The sequence below is a fragment of the Fukomys damarensis genome, unplaced genomic scaffold (genome assembly GCF_012274545.1).
Source record: "Fukomys damarensis isolate Sample0158 unplaced genomic scaffold, DMR_v1.0_HiC HiC_scaffold_4, whole genome shotgun sequence".
In the NCBI taxonomy this organism is placed as follows: Eukaryota; Metazoa; Chordata; class Mammalia; order Rodentia; family Bathyergidae; genus Fukomys; species Fukomys damarensis.
The window spans coordinates 37,486,090-37,507,007 of NW_022900916.1; the positions used below are offsets into that span (position 1 = coordinate 37,486,090).

The 20,918-nt window shown below is 37.1% G+C and overlaps 1 protein-coding gene across 11 annotated transcripts in view; it reads right to left on the reverse strand.

Moving 5' to 3' along the window:
• Nrf1 (nuclear respiratory factor 1) overlaps positions 1–20,918 on the reverse strand; it is a 135,767-nt gene that overhangs the window by 72,170 nt on the left and 42,679 nt on the right. For 8 of the 11 annotated variants that reach the window (XM_010633490.3, XM_019208855.2, XM_033757769.1 and 5 more), the window contains 4 exons: positions 18,188–18,314; positions 12,272–12,503; positions 5,613–5,727; positions 196–322 (listed from right to left, as the gene is read on the reverse strand). In XM_010633490.3, the coding sequence (XP_010631792.1) occupies positions 196–322; positions 5,613–5,727; positions 12,272–12,503; positions 18,188–18,205 (492 nt within the window). In that variant the 5' untranslated portion in view covers positions 18,206–18,314. Of the gene's footprint in view, positions 1–195; positions 323–5,612; positions 5,728–12,271; positions 12,504–13,383; positions 13,415–18,187; positions 18,315–20,918 lie in introns of those variants that run through there. The other 3 variants (XM_033757775.1, XM_033757774.1, XM_010633495.3) reach the window with 2 other exon arrangements.

A 20,918-nucleotide genomic window follows, 5' to 3' on the forward strand; every position in this document is an offset into this window, starting at 1 on the left:
TGGTTAAGTAAAATACATTATAGTAATGATATTTTGTTTTTATCTGCATTAACTGCTTTGAAGACCAGTCAGTCCCCATCTTCCATCCTTGGATGAGGGAAGGAGAGAAGCACTACCTACTAAAGTGGAAAGAGGACCAACAATAACTCCCATGGAGTAAAAGGCAATTTAGAACACAGCTTTGTTCTAACTTACCACATTCTCCAAAGGTGCTGCACCAAACACCTTGAAGACAGGGTTGGGTTTGGAGGGTGAGATACAGAGGACAATAGCTTGCTGTCCCACTCGAGTAGTATATTCATCTAATGTAGCTCGAAGTTTCCTGAATCAGAATGGAGAAAATAAAACAAAGTAGACAGACATTTTAGTGAAAGAGACATACGTTAAACTTCCATTAGCTTGAGATAATTAATCCTAATCAGATATGCACAGTTTTGCCCTAGACATGAAAAGGAATGTGTTGAAGTGTGATGTCCTCTTCAGCAGAAGTATGTGCACACTTCTCTTAAAGACCAACATCTAGCCCTCTCACATGAGAGTCTCCGGTGGTTTTGCCTGGGGATGCAGCAGTGATGATTTTGAATATGGCAAGTATCATCCTTCCTGATCTTACCAAGAAGAACCGCCAGTACATAATGAGGATTCCTGCTAAAATGTCCTCTCACGGACTTCATTATATCATCTCTATAATTATGAAGGGCTCAAATGACTTGCTTCTAACTTCGTTTACTGATATAGTCTGACATAATCTGATTGATATGTTTATTTTTCACTAACAATTTAATGAAAAATAATACTCTAAAAACATTGTGCTTTCAGATTTTCATTGTGATATAAACAATAATTCTACTAATGAGGATAGAATGAGAAGAGCTTTGACAAACATAGCAATCTCTCTTATCTGTGAAAAACATGTCCCACCCCCCCCACCGGATACCAAAACATAAACATATACACCAAACACACACACACACACACACACACACACACACACACACACACAAACACAAAATATATTTTTCCTCTGCTGATAAAGTTGTATTTATAAACTAGGTACAATAAGAGATTAACAATAACTAATAAAATAGGACAATTATAACATACTATAGGAGGTTATTTACAAGTTATGAAGTATTTATCCTGGAATTTTGCACTTAATCTTTTCAGACTATGTTTGACCACAGCTAAATAAAACCACAGAAAGAAAACTCACATATAAGAGATTACTACATAGCAACAATACATGGAACAGAAACACTGTTCTTTTCCTCTCCATCACAAAAGATTATCCTGAAGTTTTACATTTCATAATTTTTCTGGGAATATAGTCTACACCTTAAAAGTAGTGGTAGGCAAGGGGCCATGTACCAAACAAGAAATCTGCAGCATTCTTTGAAGGAATTGTTCAAATTTATTTTCTCTAATTCCTTTTGTTGATTCTCTATTAAAGACATTGCAATCCTTTTACTTGTCAAGTTTAATCACGACTTTCATGTCGCTAAATCTAATGGTCAATTTGTACCTTGTTCAAGCTGTAGGCAACATTTGACAGGGTTGATTACATACCCTCCTTGAAACACTTTTTGCCCTTGTTTTCCAGCATAACACTCTTGCTTCTTCTCCAGACTCACTGGTTGCTTCTGAGATTCTTTTGCCGGTTTCTTTTATCTCTCCAACTTTAAAAGGATGGAGTTGTTCAGGTCTACACATTACTCCCTAAGTAAATTTACCTAGTCTCATAGTTTTAAATACTAGCTATATGACCTATATTCTTATAATAGTCTCAGCCAAGAATTATCTTTTGACTTCCAGACTCATATATTCAGCTGCTTATTCTACATCGCCACTTAACGGGTAAGAGGCATTACAAACTTAAAACATCCCAAAATAAGGTCCCAAATCTGTTCCTACCCTCCCTCTTATACCTGCTGTTTCTCTAGCAAATACCATCTCTATCCTACTAGTAATTTGATCAAAAACCTCAACATTACTCCTCATTCCTTTTTCTTCTCACACCCCACATCCAATCCATCACAGAACTGACTTCTGAAATAAATCCAGAATCTGACCACTTCTTACTATCACTGTTGTTATCAACTGGTTTTAAAATATTCATTTTCTGGCCCAAAGAACTATCACGATCTGATTTCTCTCTACCTGTTTCCATTCTTGTATACCCAGAGTCTATTTTCAATTCGATAGCCTGAGTGACTCATTTTATTTTTTCTTATACTGCTGAGATGGAGCCCAGCACTTTGTGCATGCTAGGCAAGAGCTCCACCACTGAGCTACATCCCCAGCCCGAGTGATTCTTTAAACATTTATGTCAGATTATATCATCACTCTGGTCAAAAGCATTCACTTTCTTCCTACCTTACTCGGAGCAAGAGTCAGACCTCCGACATCAGAGGACAGAACTGATTGATGTGGCTTTCCCCAACTGTTCTGACCACATCTTTTCTCATGCTCTCTTGTGGTGGTTAACTAATTGTCAACTTCAGTGGTGAACGCCCAGCTGAAGTGAGTCAGCATGGTTCTGGATGTGGAAGACCCACCTAAGGAGGATTGTTGTCAGAATAGTGTAAAAGAAGAATGGGAAGGAAAGGATTTCAGATGATTTTCCTTGGAAGAGCTTTGACTATTTTCTTTTTCAGAGGAGTTCTGGTCCTCATTATCTCCAAGGAGAGCTGCTGTTCTCTTTGTAGGAGCTCTGGTCTTTGCTTTTACCTCAGACGTTGTCTCTTGGCTTTGAGAACAGATTCTTCAGTTTCTAGCACCAGATTTGCAGTCTGCAAGTGCAGACTTCCCCCTCCAGCATCAGCCCTTGGACTTTCTGGTGCAGACCCTTCAGTATTGCATTGCAGATTCTTTGGCCTCCTGATACGGACTCCTATGAGACATTGCTGTGGCCTCCAGGCCTTTGGCTGGATTCTTTGGGTCTCTGGTAAATAGACAGATCTCTTGCATTCTTCTACATTTGACTCCGTGGACAGATATTATCAGCTAACCTTGTAAATTTTGATGTCTTGCATTAAATGTTTCTTTTTCAGATACCAACTACAACATCTCTTTAATGTGACTACCATATTTCTGCCGCAGAGATTGGGCTTTTAATGTTCTCACTACCTGCAAAGCTCTTCCCCTAGACACTCATATGATTGTTGTGACTGTTATTTTTCAAAAATACCCAATATCCAAAGTTAAAGTAGGAAAGGTTTATTCAGATCAATAGTTTGGAGAGGTTTCAGGGCATAGTTGGCTAGCTCCAAGGCCGGGCGGCCTGGAAGAGGCATCAGAGAGGAGAACAGTCCAAGACAAAGCAAGGCAGGGAGAAGGCAGCAAAGCAGCGAAAGAAACAGAAAGCCACAACAGTAGCCCTCTTTCAGTCCTTTATAGTTTATCCATGCTACATACCCTTAGGGGCCAGCAGCACTCACAGCTACAGTGGGCCTTCCCACTGTCTGTACACAGAACTATGCCAAACCAATCAGTGGACTAATTTAATAATCAAATGCCCTTATTCCTAACATCATACGTTATAGATCCAGTCACCTCTGAAAAACCCCACCTATGACTACAGAAAACTTTGGGGAGACATCTAGACACAAGCCATGACATTCTGCCCCTGCCCACTCAAAGACTCATGCACATCTCTTCAGGCAATAGGCATTTAGTTCATCTCCAAGAGTTGCCAAAGTCCTAACAATTTCAGCACTGCTGAAAAGTCCAAGCCTAAATGTCTCCTGTAAGATCTAGGGCAAACTCTTAGCTGGGAGCCCCTGTACAAATGAAAAGAAAGTTAAAGACTTGCCAACATACAATGGGCACAAGATTAACATTCCCACTCCAAATAGAGGACAGAAAGGAGTGGGACCAAAGCAAGTCCAAAATCCAGCAGGGAAAAATTATTAATGACAGCTGTCAGTTATTATTATTATTGGCACCTAAGTTATTATACACAGGTAAGTCAGTTAAACATAGGTCCTTATGACCTACAGGGCCAAGCCATTGTTGGACCTAATCACCTTTCCCTAAAAATACAGTACATAAACAAAAAGGTGGTGGTGGGGGTACAGCTACTCCACAAGCTCAATTAAATTTTGTTACATGGTGATTTTTTTGTGGGGAGGGGGGTACCAGGGATCAAACTCTAAACTTTGCGCTTATGAGGCAGGAGTGCACCACTGAGCTAAATCCCTGGTCCTCAACTAGATTTTGTTACTTTCTCTTGTTACTTTCATTTTAAATTTTTAAAATCCACTTATGAAAGGTAAATATACTTCATTGAAACTCCACTGATACAAAGATAGATCTACAGACATGTCCTAGACACTAGTGTTGTCAAAATATCTCCTAACTAAAAGGTAAATGGCTCAATACAATTAATAACATATGGGCTAGGATATACTTATTTTTCAACAAAAAATAAAAAGATGCTGTGGCCATCATCCCAAAACAAACCACCACGGACCAAGATGATAGATTAGCTGCAAGCAGCATGTGACACTCCTGCTAAAAGCCATTCAAAGGCTGCAACTGAGTAACTCCCTTCGCCTGTGACACTCTGGGACCTGCGAAGATCACCAGACCTGATACACTGCCTGAAGATGAGACCCAGAAGCAAACAGGCCCCAAAGACAATCACAGCTCACTCTGATGCAGCTGCCATTTCCAAAGAAGTGGGAGATGCAGAGGACCATAATACCATAATATTGATTATGCCCAAAGCAGGCTGTGAAGTATCAACCCCACAATTGGCTTGTTTATAAAACTGAATCTGGCTGAAGCCTATGTGCTGAGGTCTGAGTAACTCGTGTCCAAATTCCATTCTCACAACTAAAAACCTTCTGATTAGAAGGACAATGTTCTAATTACAACCATATATTTTGTCTATTTTATTCCTAATTTGAGAATGCATTGCTTGTCCTTTATAAGCCTTATTCACATTAATTTCCACAGAAACTGCATGTAGCTTGCCTTTACCTCAATTAATTGCCAATAAAAGTCAGTGCCTGGGATTGGCCAGAGCCTTTGTTGGTTGTACCAGCACTGGTCATCCTGACACCCTGCTTTTTCTCTTAGTCCTATCTCTTAGTGTACTTATTTCTCAGGCTGGTGTCATACACTGGGCAGGATACTAAAAGCTGACTACAGGTGTCTCTGTTCAAAGGCTGCCTTATCAAGAAGGATCTCCCAGAACATCCCTATAAATAAACTATTATGTATCTTCACTTCCTGATTTTCATGTTTTCCTATTTCACTTTATTTTTTTCCACAATACTTATCATCATCTGACATATGTGCTTTCTTGGTTCCTTTATCAGAATATAATCTTTTCTGGAATTCGCTGACTACTGTTATGTTACCAATGCCAGAATAATGCCTGGGTACAAAACAGGAGTAGAAATTTTCCTCAAATGAATTAAGGTAATATTATACATCTGTTAAACCACATTTCTAGGTTTTCATCTATTTAATTTTTAAGAGTAGAGTCTAACTCTGTCATAAAAGTCTCCAACCTGGCATTCTTAAGGAATCTAGCAACTCATGTTCTGTCACCCATATAAGAAGCATTTTAGGAACAGTAACATTACAGATGAGGAAGCCCTCACCGAAGCAACCGCGTTTGCTGCCTCTTCCGGATAGATGGATTAGACTCAAACACATGAGGCCGTTTCCGTTTCTTCCCTGTTGCCACAGCAGCCGCAGCAGCCATTCCCACAGGACCTGAAATAGTTAAGTATGTGCTGAGATTAGACAGAAAACAATTAAAGGCATAAAAAAAGGTAGCTTTTCTTTCCAAGTATATTGTCAGTGAATACAGATGGTTTCTGCTATTAGAAGTACATTTTACTATTGTTTCATATTGTGATTTACCAATAAAATTTACAGTGAACCTTTTAAAAAAGCATATGACTTATACCTCCCCACCACACACCAGCTTGAATTTTGTATAATGCTGCTGTTCTGTTTTGCCAGCGTGCCCATACTGTTATGGCAATATTCTCGGAGGTGCTAGGAACAAGTGCAGCATTGAGAGGAAAGCTTGCCAAAACTGAAATAAACTATTGGCTTCAAATTGATTTCCATTCCTGTGCCCTTCTTCCCATTACTCCGAGACACTGCCAGGCAAGAAACCCAAACACAGGGCCGGGGATTTAGCTCAGTGGTTCTGCCATCTGCCTTGCAAGTGCATGGACCCAAGTTTGATCCCCGGTACCAAAAAAAAAAAAAAAAAAAAAAAAAGAAAAGAAAGAAAGAAACTCAAATACAATCACTCACTCTTGGAACTCCAACAATACCTGCAAGAGGGTATCTAAAAGAATAACATCATAACTAGAAAACTTTTCTTGCATATCTGGGAAATGTGCCAAAAATGGAGATGCTGCTCACAAGGTCAAATTGTTGAAAGTGTTCTGGCAGAAAAGTGATGAACACTTTCCTATTCTAAGGAGAGAATGTTAATAAAAGTTGGATGGTTTACTCTAAAATTAATGTACTATGATTTTTTTGAAGGATAAATGAAAGGTAACCCAAATGAACTATAATACTGGACTCTGATACCTGGCATCTCAAAATATCAGACATTTTTTTTCTTTTTAAAAAGGCATTTTACCTTCACTAAATGGTGAACCCTATAAATGGTTTAAATGAAAATTAAACTACTCTCATTTATACCAGCAAGTATATTCTAAGTGGCTGAATTAAAACAAGCTTTCCTGTAAACCTAGATGTTGATTAGTAGTATTATTTATTAGTCTAACTTAAATATAACTCAAAAGATATGGTTTTATCCTTTCCATCATTAAAAATATGACAGGGAAAAAATAGTATTTATTGATGCATTTTTCCTTCCAGTATTTTATTTTATGGAATGGCAGAAAAAACATGTAACTTTTTTATCATACATAACTGAAATTATCTGGTTTATGTTTTAGTTTTTTTTTCCCACACTAAAAACTGAGACAAGGCCTTGTACATGCAGGACAAGTGCTCTGGCACTGAGCTACATCCCCAGCCTGAAACGATCTGTTGAACAACTCATTTCTCCTTCCCTAGGCCCCAGGAGCCACTATGGTCTTTGTTCTTATGAGTTTAACTACCTCATCTATATGGAATCATGAAGTATTTGTGTCTCTGACTATCTTATTTCAGTTATCACAATGTCCTTGAATTTCGTTCATGCTGTCACGTACAGCAAAGTTTCCTTTCTTTAAGGTTTAAGGTTGATTATTCCTCCCCCACGCGTTTTTTTTTTTGGACAAAGGGTCTCTCACTTTGTAGTTCACGCTGGTCCTTAACTCACTATGTAGTCGAACTCGAGGCAATCCTGCCTCAGCCTCCCAAGTGCTGGGATTTCACACATGTACCATGCCTGGGTTGATACATCTTTTTTAAAAATGTACACTATGTTTATGAAACCCAATCTTCTCTGAAGATATAGCCACAGAGAGTTATTTCATATCCTTTCCGAGACAATTCTCACCTTTACCTCCCAGAGAGACTATTTTGATTTTTTTCATTCTATGTTAGTCTTTCCTATTCTAGAACTCCAAATAAACAGAATTATATAGTATATACTCTTTTGAGTAAGACTTCTTTCACTTAAATTAATATTTTTAGATTCAACCATGTTGCTCTATCTAAAAGTAGTTTGTTCCTTTTTATTGCTGAGTAACATTCCATTATGAAGATACACCAACATGTTTACTCATTATCTTACTGATGGACACATGGGTTGTTTCCAGTTTGAGACTATTATGGATAAAGCTGCTGGATTTTATCAATTTATGAAAATTCTAATAAGGATTTCTGTGGAATTTAAACTGATCTTAATTTTATTCTTTTTTTTTTGGTATCGGGGATTGAACTCGGGTCCTTGCACTTGCAAGGCAGGCCACCGAACCACTGAGCTAAATCCCCGGCCCCTGATCTTAATTTTAAAATAGAACTGTAATGGCCAAAAACAAGCAGAACAATTTTTTTTTTCAGAGTGGTCTTGAACTCACTATGTAGCCCAGGCTGGCTTCAAACTCTCAGCAATCCTCCTGCTTCAATCTCCCGAGTACTGGGATCATAGGTGTGTGCTTTCATGCCCAGCATGCAAAACAATTTAGAAATCATTAAGAACTAGAGGTCGGGGGAACACTCATCCTACCACATATTAAATAATCACTATAAAGCTACAGTTATTTGAAAATGATGGACCTACACAAGGATAAATAATTAAACCAATACAACCAAATTGTAAAGTTCATAGCCACCTTCTTGTCTCAGTAGATACAGGTGGAAAATAAAAGACTACCAAAACTATGTTGTGGATTGCCCACATGGAAAAATAAAACTATAGCTCAGAGAAATGCAAGTTAAACCAATACTGAGATACTGTTTCATCTCCTCCAGGTGGACAAAAATGAAAAAGACAGATACAAATTGATCTTGAGGATCTGGAGGATAAAAAACAACAGGCATTCTAGTACACTCTTTGTAGGAAGGTAAATTCATAGTGATTTGGAAAGACATTTGGCAATATTTAGTAAAGGTGAAAATGTGCCTGCCTTTGGTCCTTCAATTCCCCTCAACTAGTGTTTTGTAAAATGCAAGTTGTGACCCTTTAGTGATTCATGAGAAGTGTTTTTTCTGTGGTACCGGGGATCGAACTTGGGTCCTTGCGCTTGCGAGGCAGGCCACCGAACCGCTGAGCTAAATCCCCAGGCCCTGAGAAGTGCTTTTTCTAATAAAATAAAATAAATTGGGCCATATCATACAGTGTATCAACTGAAAATGGGGTAGGTATTATTTTAGTTATATGTGCATTTATTTATTTTGGGTCACAGAGAAATCACATATGTAGACAATAAAACATGTAAAATAATTATTATCTGCAGCAATTCTAATAGCAAAAATTGGTACCTACCAAAAGAGATATTCAGATAACAAATGCAATACCAAATAACAAGTAAAATTAAAACATATATCAACATAATCAACTTGGATGAATTCTCAGAAAAATGCTAAATGAAAGAAACATATTACAGAAATGTAGGATTAGCGCGATATCCTTAAATGTAAAACATGCAGGGCTAGGCATTTAGCTTAGTAGTACCATGCCTGCCTTGAAAGCCCAAGGTCGTGAGTTCAATCCCCAGTACAAAAAAAAAAGTAAAACCATGCAAAACAATGTTAAACATGTTTAATGAGGCTGGGGATTTAGCTCAGTGGTGTCACACCTGCCTGGGAAGCGCAAGGTCCTGAGTTCAACACCTGGTACCAAAAAGAAAAAACAAAAAACCAAAAAAACAAAAAAAACACATAAACATGTTTAATGATACATGCTTGTACACGGGGAGAAAAAAAATAAAAGCAAATGATAAAGATCAAATCCAAATAACAGTTACCTCAGTGGAGGGGAAAGTACAAGATTAAAAAGAAGAACATTTCATTGAAAGTTTCAACCACATCAGTAATTTTTCTTAAAATAAATCAAGCTTAAGTAATATGTCAAAACATAACTGACAAAGCTGGGTAAGTGTCTGTCATGTCACTCTTGATACTTTTTACATTCAAATAGTCAAGTATTTTCTATTTGTTGGATAACTTACCAAAACATTACTCATAAGGTATTAATTATGACTATAGACCATGTGAATTCTTTCTCCATTTCTTTAATTTGTTACCCTGTCCCTTCACACTTCAAAGAAAATAAAAGACTAAATTCAAATTTGCTTAAGAAGTTCTCTAAAATTCATATTGGTAGTTGATGCGAAAAAGTCTGACTATCTTGCAATATTGTTTATATTACCTGTTGACTTCATTGTGCTATTTTTAGACCTTTTACTATTTCTACTCCACCGATGGACTGAAAGTTCCTTCAGAAGCAAGTTCTTGGCTGTCTTGTTCATAGAATTTATGTCTAGTATTATAAACCCTCAATAGTTGTTGAGTGATGAAACAGTAAGTCATTTCTACCAGCTGGGTGTTCATTTCCAAATCAGATAAATGAAAATGTTAGACTAAAATCCTTCCCTGACCTTTTCTTTTATTTTTTCAGAGGGGTTGGGGATGCTGACAATCAAGCCTAGGCCCTTATGCATGCTAGGTAGTCACTCTACCACTGAGCTGCATCCCCAGCCATCTCCTAACCTTAACACTGAGACAAGGAAGTTTAGTAATACCACAAAACCAAGTCTCAAAACCATTTTGCTTTATAGAAGTTGATCTGCATTTATTATGTTAGGCTGCCCTCTTCTGGAAAATTTAAAAATTTCACAAAATATATGTTAAAAATATATTGTGCGTTTTGCCACAAAGTCCTTCTTAAAAATTTGGTAGCACTGGAATAGAACCCAGGGCCTCACACATGCTGGGCAAGCACTCTACCACTAGGGCTAGCATTCCAGAAATTACATTGTGGATAATAACTCATAGTAATAAGATCATTCACTGCATCTGTCTTCTTCCCCTTAAATACAGCACATATATTTAAAATGTTGGCATGTAGGCCATTCTTTTTTTTTAAATAATGGGAACTGAACTCGGGATCTTGCGCTTGTGAGGCAAGTGGCAGCACCACTGAGCTAAATCCCCAGCCCCATGTGGGCCATTCTTAATCACTGATTTCTGGCTCAGCTTCTCCTAAATATTTCTAACATCAATACCCCTTATACAACACTAGACCCAACCAGGCATAATTTACATGAAGTTTTCACATCATGGTGCTAAATATATAATGTACATAAATGATTTAAAATTATAATTAATAGCTCAGCATTAAATCATTTCGTACACAGAGAAAATCTCAAAACGTAAATTGGGTTAAGATCATTCAAGACTGCTAGTACCCTCAGGCATCTGGCAGATGAAAATGACAATATCATCTCTAGATGAAAATGACAACATTCTAGGCTCAAAATTATTTCTAAAAATAACTTTCCTAGCACATTTATTTAAATATAACCAATATGGAGATTCATACCTATGATCCCAGCACTCTGGGAGACTGAGGCAGGAGTACTGCAAGTTCAAACCCAGCCTGGGCAATTTAGCAACTTAACAAGAACTCACCTCAAATTTTAAAACAGGCCTGGGAGCCAGGTGCAGTTGCTTGCCCTGTAATTTCAGCACTCTGAGAGGCTGAAGAAGGAGAATCACAAGACTGACTCCACCTGGGCAGTTTAGGGAAACCTTGTCTCAAAAGAAAAGGGTTGGGGGAGTGGAGGTAGAAAAACCTGGGTTAAATCTCCCAGTAGTCCCCCTACCCACTCAAGACTGGGATTATAGCTCAGTGCAAAGGCCCTAGGTTCAATCCCAAGTACAATAAAAAAAGAGAGAGAGAGTAATAGCAAGAGAGGAGAAAAAGTTTAAAGTTGAGTTATCAGTAAAATCATGTTAATTGTACTCATGGAGAATTTTGAAAAGCTTTTTATTTCACTATGCAACTGGGAAGTGTTAACAGTATTTTCTGGAGGAAAATAAAACCATACTAGAAATTCTAGGGCTTGGGTTGTAGCTCAGTGGGAAAGTACTTTTCTAGCATGCACAAGGGCCCTGGGTTCCACCCCCCAATCCTAAATCTAGGGAGAAAAAAAAAAAACACCAACCAAAACTATTAACAATTATTGAAATTAGAAATACAATGGGTATATTTTAAAGCATCTTAGACAACTAAGGGGAAAATTAATAAATTAGAAGAAGAAACTACATAAAATGAAGCTTAAATGACTGGGTGTGGCGGTGCATACCTATAACGCCAGCACTTAGGAGACTGAGGCAGGAAGATTGCTTTGAGGCTAGCCTGCGCTACAGAATGATTTCAAGGCCAGTTCACAGTGAGACACCCTGTCTCAAAACAACAACAACAAAGCCAAAAGACTGTCAAAATGGATAAGAAAATCAAACCAAACCATAACACTAACAGTAAATATAGAATTCAAACTTCAGCATAATTTAGGCTCCTTAAGTCAGAAATGTAACAAAAAATTTTGAGGGGGCAAGAGATTTAGCGTGGTGGTGCCACTGCCTGCCTCACAAGTGCAAGGTCCCAAGTTCGATCCCCCACACCAAAAAAAAAAATTTTTTTTTTCAGGGGCTGAGGATGTAGTGATAAGGGCATGCCAGAGGCCCTGAGTTTGATCTCTAACACTTAAAAAAAAAAGTCATGAAGATAAACATGAGAGTCTGAATCCTAAGCTCTTTCAGTTAGCATGGCAGCGCAAGCAAAGCAAGAACAACAACAACCAATAACAATAACAACTTCCAATCCAAGCATTACCTGCAGCAGCCAGATGGGCTGTCACCTCATCGGCTGCAGTGGAGTTTAGTATATCTGAATCATCATAGGAGGTGTCCTCGGGGGAGGAAGGGGAGTCTTCATCAGCACTCAGCATGCTGTGCTCAGTGTAAGTGGCCACATGGACTTGCTGTACCTGCTGGGCCACTGCATGGGCTTCTATGGTCGCCATGTGTTCAGTCTGGGTTACTCCGTGTTCCTCCATGAAGATCCACTGCCAGGAAAAAAAAGAAAAGAAGAGGACTCAGTATGTAATGTAACACAAAGTTAAACTAAGTGGTACTTGCTTCAACAGCAGACAAATTTTGACAAGCCCCTGATTTTACCACTTATCTCACCACACCCAGGCACAGAAAATAGAAAACATCATTCAAATATGACATAAAAACGATGGAACATTTTCCTGATGTGAAAAATCATTTTGATGGAAATTCGCTCCTGTGCAGTCACAGAACAATAAATCCCCCTGATACATATAACAATAAAAAGATATTTAAATATAACAGTGAAAGATATTTAAAGTATCCAGGGATTAGAATGTGACATTGTAGAGATAAAACACTTAGTAAATAACTATTTAACACTTTCTTTGTATTTCAAAGACAAATGGGAGCTAAATGTTTTTATCCCAAAATACAATTATTCAAGTAATTTTTCCATTTACAAAACTGCGCTTCTTGCAAACCCTAAAATGATGCAATAATTTGTAAAGCAGCAAGTTAAAAGTTTGCTTTCCTATCTATCATACTTGTAAGTTCCTTCCCTTCTCTAAAAGTTCATTATTCTTGAAAAAAATGGAGCACAGGTTTGAATCAAATATATTGTTTGCCTTTGTTATATTACATCTGGACATTTTTGACATGTTGAAGTGGACACATCTACCATGTCCTTTTAAAATAGCTATAGAAAATTCATTATATGGATATATCATGATTTATGTAACCAATCACCTACTGATGAAGGCTGCTTCCAATATGCTATTAAAAACATCAGCGCAGTGAACATTTTTGTATAAAAAGTTGTGCACAGTGACCCCTCAAAAACTTTAAAATAAAACTATCATATGATCTATCAATTCCACTTCTGGTACTTACCCAGAAGAACTGAAAGCAGGATCTCAAAGAGATATCTGTATACCCATGTTCATAGCAGCACTATTCACAATAGCCAAAAGGTGGAAGCAACCCAAGTGTCCATCAATGGGTGAATGGGAAACAAAATGTGGTACATATATACCATGTATTATTCAGCCTTAAAAAGGAAAAGAATGCAAATTAGGAATAAAGGGGAACGTCTTTAACTTGACAAAGAACATCTACAAAAAACCTACACCTAACATTGTAATAATGGTGAGAAATTAGACACTTCCCATGAAAATCAGGAACAAGACAAGGATGTTTCCTCTCACCACTTCTTTAGCACTGAACTGGAAGTTCTAGCTAGTGCAGGAGGATTAAAAAAAAAGACAGAAAGAAAGAAAAGAAATAAAGGGCATCCTGATTGGGAAAGAAGAAACAGAACTGTCTTTGGAAATAGATGATATGAGTGCCTATATAAAAAAAAATCTAAAACAATCAACAAAGAATTCCTGTAACCAAAAGCAATTAGAACTAAGTTGCAAGATACAAGATAAATATACAAAAGTCAGTATCTTCCTGTGTATCAGCAATGAGAAACAGAGTTTAAAAATCAAAATATGACACTATTTACATCAGCCCCCCCAAAAAGTTAAATACTAAGGTATAATTATTAATAAAATATGAATAAAATCCATGAGGTAAATTATAAAACTCTGATTAAAAAATCAAAGAACTAAATAAATAGTCTATGTCTGTGGAAAGGAAGACTAAATACTGTCAATACATCAGTTCTTTCATCTCTAGATTCAACGTAATCTCAATGAAAATCTCAATAAAATTATCTTGCCATTATCAACAAACTGAGAATAATGTGTATGAGAGAGGAGAGGCAACAGATCCAAAATAGCCAAGAGTATACTGAAGAACAAAGTAAGAGGACTGACACTATCTGATTCCAAGACTTACTATATAAACCTACAGTAATCAGGACCGTACAGTATGGACAAAATAATTAGGTCAATGTAACAGAACAGAGACGACATAAATAGACCCCTATAAATATAGTCAATTGATTTATGACAAAAGAACAAAATCAATACAAAGGCTTAGCAGATAAAGTCTTTTAAAAAATGTGTGCCAGAACAAAAGTACATCCACAAATTAAAAAAAAAAAAAAAAAAGAATCTAGCTACATACTGCTAAGATTTAGTTAAAAAATGTACACCTAAAGTCTTGTGTGTTCAGAGGTGGGGCTTCAGGAAAGTGACAGGATCATGGGGATGCTGTACTTATCAGTGGGTTAATCCACTGATGAGTTCTTAGCAGGCCCGACTGGAGGTGCATCATGGAAGGGCATGCTTTTAGAAGAGATATATCTATCTCTAGCTCTTTCTCTTCTTCCTAGCTGTGATGTATTGAGCAGCTTTCTTCTGCCATGCCCTTCCACCATGCTATTTCTGCCTTGGAGCTAGTTGACTATGGACTGAACTCTCTGAAACTATGAGTTAAATAAACCTCTTCTTTTAATTTTCAGGTGTTGAACATTTTGTCCCAGTGGCAGGAAAAGGCTAATACACAGACCTTTGGCCGGGGGTGGGGTGCACTCTTGGCATTTTGCCCAGGCTGGCCTTGAATTCCTAGACTTAAAGGATCCTCCTGTCTCAGCCTCTCAGTAACTGAGATTATTACACAGGAACACACAACTGTGCCTGGTCAGATCCTACAGTCTTCACAAAAATAAACTCAAAATGGATGATACAGCCAAGTACAAAGTTCAAAACAGTAAAAATCCCAGGAGATAACACGTGAGAAAATCTAGACAACCTAGAAAATCTAGCAATGACTTTTAAAATACAATGCCAAAGTCAAGATACATTAAAAAATTAATAAGCTGGACTTTATTAAAATAAAGACTTTTGCTCTGTGAAAGATAATATCAAGAGAATGCAAAGACAAACCCACAGACTGGGGGAAAATATCAACAAAAAGAAATGTCTAGTAAAGGACTGATATCCAAAATAAAGAATTCTTAAAACTCAACAATAAGAAAATGGCCAACCCAATTTTAAAATGGACAAAAGACCTGAAGAGGTATCTCACCAAAAAAGGTACACTGATGTAAATAAACACATGAAAAAATGTTGGTCATATGCCATTTGTAAACTGCAAATTAAAACCAAAGGAAGACATCACTATACCCTATAGGAATGGGTAAAACTCAAAGCACTGGCAATACCAAATGCTGTTATAAACGTGTAATAGGTACTCTCACTCACTGCACAGTCACTTTCAAAGACAATTTGGCAATTTCTTACAAAGCAGAGTATACTTTTAAAATATGATCCCCAATTACTATCATTGGTATTTACCCCGAGAATTAAAAATTTCAAGTCTATATGAAAATGTGTACACTGGTGTTTTTATAATCAAACTTCTTTTTTTTTTGTACTGGGGATCAAAATCAGGCCCTTGCACTTGTGAGGCAGGTGGCAGCACCACTGAGCTAAATCCCCAGCCCCACACTGGTGGTTTTGTTTGTTTGTGATCGATTGATTGATTGATTGATTTATAGACAGAGTCTCACTGAGTAGCCCAGGCTGGTCTCAAACTCACAGCGATCCTCCTGCCTCAGCTCCCGAGTGCTGGGATTATAGGTATGCGCCACCATGCCCGGCTTTGTTTTTTTCAATTTTTTTTTTTACTCATGTTTTTAGACCTTTATTTGCAACTGCTAAAACTTGGAAGTGACTGCGATGTCTTTCAGTAAGTGGACAGATGCAAAAATGTTGTTCATTCAGACAATGAAATATTACTCAGCACTAAAAAGAAATGACCTAAAAGCCATTAAAATATATAGAATCTTTTAAATGAATTACTAGGTAAAAGAAGCAAATTTGAAAAGGTTATATACTATATGATTTCAAGAAGGGCTGGGGATTTAGCTCAGTGGTCCACTGCCTGCCTTGCAAGCACAAGGACCTGAGTTCAATCCCCCATACCAAAAAAAAAAAAAAATTCTCAAGTATGTGACCTAGAAAAGGCAAAACTATGGAGACAGTGAAAGGGTCAGAGATTTACAGGAACTGGAGGGAAAAGAGGGATGAATAGAAGGCACAGGATTTTCAGGGCAATGAAATTACTATGTACAATATTATAATGGTGAATCTGTGACATTACACATTTGTCCAAATACACAGAATGCGTAACATCAAGAGTGAATCCTAGGACCAGGGATCAGTGGTTCTGCTGCCTGCCTTGCAAGTGCAATGTCCCAAGTTGGATCCCCAACACATACCCCCCACCAAAAAAGTGAACCCTTATTTGAACTACTGGCTTTGGGTGAGAATGATGTGAGAATGTAGACTCATCTATTAGAACAAATGTACTATTCTGGTGTAGGATGTTGATGGTGGGGGAGGCAGTGTGTATATAAGAGAGTAGGGGGCATATGAGAAATTTCTGTATCATTCATTCAATTTTTCTATAACTGGAAACAGCTCTAAAATACAGTCTATTTGAAACTAGTTTTTTGTTTTGTTTTGTTTTGTTTTTTTCGTATCAGAGCTCAAACTCAGGACCTTGCACTTGCCAGGCAGGTGTGGCACCACTCAGCTACATCCCAGTCCCTGAAGTTAGTTTTTAAAAAAGGAAATTCTAGCACATGCTATAACATGAATGAGCCTTAAAGAGTATTTTGCTCAGTGAAATAAGTCAGTCATAATGAGAAATACCATATGACTCCACTTATATAAGGTAATGGGTATAGTCAAAATCATAGCTGCAGAAAGAAAAGTAGTTGCCTGAGGCTAAGGAGAAAGGCAAAGAGGGAATGTTTAATGGATAAAGTTTCTGTTTTGTAATACAAAGAGTTCCAGAGACCCCATGTATAACATAAATGTAGTTAATATGACTGAACTATATGCTTTAAAATGGCTAAGACAGTAAAATTGTTATCTACACTTTGTCACAACTTGCAATTAAAGAAAAAAATCCCTTACAGCAGCATAACTTCCATACAAAGAATAAGTGACTAATCCTAAAGAATAAAACTAGCCCTGATTATGTTTATTAAAAATTTCACGATCCCCAGTACCCAAGTACTTGATAATTGTTATAAGAATAAATTTTTGAATGTAAAAATCTTGGCTTTAAAGGACATGTGTATTTTAAATTTTGATCTACACTGAAAAGTTGAGTGTTTACCTTGTACATTAATTTCTCTACTTGTATAAACCCTCACAAATACATACAAAAATCTGAAATTTGATTATAATAATAGACAACAATGCATATCTAGAGTTTATCAAAAGAAATGGTAACCATATAGATATAGAAATAGACTTTTTATGGCTATATGGAAAAAAATAACTGTCTATGCAAAGGTCTTATTTTTTACTCTGTTCTATTGTGTAAAAGTCTCATTTTCCATTTTGAGGATTTCTAAAACCCTTTATACTGCTGAGTAACTGCTTCCTTAAGCCCCACCTTGCTGAATTTCTTTTTCAGGTCAACTGTTTCCATGTAGATTACCAAATTCTTGCTTTAATTTGAGACTTTTGATCCTGTTTTATATTCCTGTGCAATTTCCAATCTTTCTCTCTTGCGCTACCTTTTAATCATCTCTTTTCACTCTTAAACCATTATAAATATGACAACTCATTCTTCTAACCCAGTAATTATTTACTTTGGGCTTATTCAATTAGCTCAAGGAAAATTCTGTATTTCAAAATAAAATTCATTTTAACTACAGAATAAAACAACCATAAGGTGCCACAAATCCAAAAACATGAGGAACCACTCCACTATCATATAAACTTACTTTCCTGCTTGAGGTCATCTCCCAAGCCCAGTGTCTCTGTGTGGCAAACTCCTTTCATAAAAAAAACGAATACTCTCCTTTCTCCACACCAAGTTTTTAAAAAGGTTTTTGGTAAAAGATGATGTATCTAATAGAGATTTTTAAAGGGGAAAGAAAACAAGGTAAAATGTTAACATTTGGAAATTTAAAAGTACATGAGAATTTTGTATTATTCTTGCAATTTTTCTAAAAGTCTGAAATTGGTGCACATTTTTAAGAAAAAAAATTTTTAAACAAAGGTACCTGACAAACTGCCCTATTTCTTCCATATCCTATGTTTGGGTGTGAGTTTTAGAATAACCAAGAGATATATCATAGCCCCCAGATATTTACTTATTTTAAATGTAATTTAACATACCACATCACACAATTAAAAACACATGAGAGGAAAATACCAGTAAAATGCTATTTTTCCATCATTTCACTATTCTTCTAGGCTAAGAGGCAAATTGCTTAGGGCATTTTAGAATGCTGGGTACTTCAAAATTGTTTTTAAATGATTAGGGATTAGATGGCATCTAACTGCTTTTCAAAGGGATTTGTACGCTGTGCACTTGTCATAATGGATTTCAATTCTTTGCTCCAGAATGGAGCTCACAGCATAAATCAATAGGAATGCCTGCCTCACAAGCTTGTCATTTTTGCCTAGTGCCTCATCTCTTTCCACCTCCCTCACCCACCTCACTCTCCAGTCTTTCTAACCATTTGTATTCTGCACACTCTAAAATGCAAAGATAAAGGTACTTCTAGCTTTCCTGAGCCTGAGTGAGATACTTGTAAATGTTGCTTTCATAAAATCACAAATTAAGCAGGTTGTCTAAAGCCAGATATGACTGACATGCACATACTGCTAGAGATCTCACATTCCACTCCTCTTAGTGAAGCACTTTAGCTTTCATCCATAAGGAGTCTGATTCTCTGGCTAGCAAAACTGATGAGAATTGCTAATAGGTGAAAATATAGTAGACAATGTACATTTTTAAAAACAGCAGACAGGATTTCCAGAACTCCTATGCAAGTTAGTTAATAACCTCTAAGCCTCAATTCTGTCATTTTTTTTTAAAGTGGAAAAAAAAAAGACATTATCTATCCTCAAAAGGATGATGTAAGGATTAAATTAAATGATCCAGATAAAGACAAGAATACAGTGCCCAGCATATTAATTATAATGATGTCAGAATCCATGGGACTTTGTGATTCCATTCTTTCTGATTCATTATTATTATCAGACTAGTCTCACAGGCACTGAGCCTCAATTTCATCTTTAAATTAGACATCCATCTCTGAGGATATGGTTTCCTTAATTATGTGCAAGACATTTTTACTACAAAGCCCTATACTGTATTAACTCCAGCAACTGAAATACATTTCTTTTAGGCATAAAGAACTAGGAAACCAATGCCTCTACCATAATTTCTTTCTTTCTTTCTTTCTTTCTTTCTTCCTTCCTTCCTTCCTTTTTTTTTTTTCTCTCTCTCTCTCTCTCTCTCTCTTTCTTTCTTTCTTTCTTTCTTTTTTTTTTGGTGCGGGGTATGGAACTCAGGCCCTTGCTTGCTTCCGAGGCATGCGGTGGAACCACTGAGCTAAATCCCCAGCCCCTACAATTTCTTGACAGTACATAAAACACAGGCCAATGAGTAGGGCATATCTCAGTGTTTCACCAGTATGAATGGGTTCCATGCCCAGCACTGGCCAGCACTGCAGTGGGTAGGGACCTAGATGGAGCTGACAGGGATACTTATGAATCACTGAGAAGTAAGATGACAGTACCTATGCAATGAACTGAATAAAAAGCCTTACTTACCTTTCTAGCCTGCCCGAGCTAGGGGTATTCAACAAATCAGTCAACACTTTATTTTCTCAAAAAAATAATTCCCTCAAATAATATCATGATAACAATGTTACAACGAAAGTCTCTTTCTTGGACTGATCTGCCATCACCTGGGGTACAATCTGGTACAGAGTTTACTTTTGCCCTTCCGAATCAATTACAGTGGACCAAAGACAGAGGAAAAGAGCACAAAAAAGGACTGCTCAGAACACCTGGTACTTAGGGTCAATAATACCTGGGGAGCTACTGGAATTCAGAAGAAATGTCCAAGGGAGTTAAATTTAATTTAATCCACACATAATGGATGAGATTAAGTGCAGAGTATTTTAAAAATCAAAGTAGAAAGAAAAGCCCAGGAAATCTAATCAAAGTATAACCAAATGTAAAAGAAAGCATTAGTCCAATCAATAGCATTATCATATCAAAAGAAAAACTGCAAGGACAGCCTACAAGAAAATCTCAAACTAAGCCTGTGTGTACAGGAAAACCTAGAGAGGCCCAATTTACATTCTTGGACACATCTAGAATCTCAACTATATATAGAAATTACACTCAACAGGACAAAATAAAAGCCTAAAGCCAACAAATGATGAGGCTTGCTTCTTGGGGGACACAGTAAGGGATCAAAATTGCACCACAGAAGGAAAAACAAATAATTGCACAAAAAGTCAGAGTGAAAACAGAAGCAAGGTAATATGTGGCTTAATTTTGAGTAAAAATGGAGCTAAAGACTGAAGAAACCATTTGACTGTGAATATTCTCTTATAAAGAGTGATATGTGATTTGTAGGGGGAAAACCTGTCTCATACGACTAGGGGGGAGAGAGAGAAAGTGAGAGAGGGGGAGGAGGAGGGGAGGGAG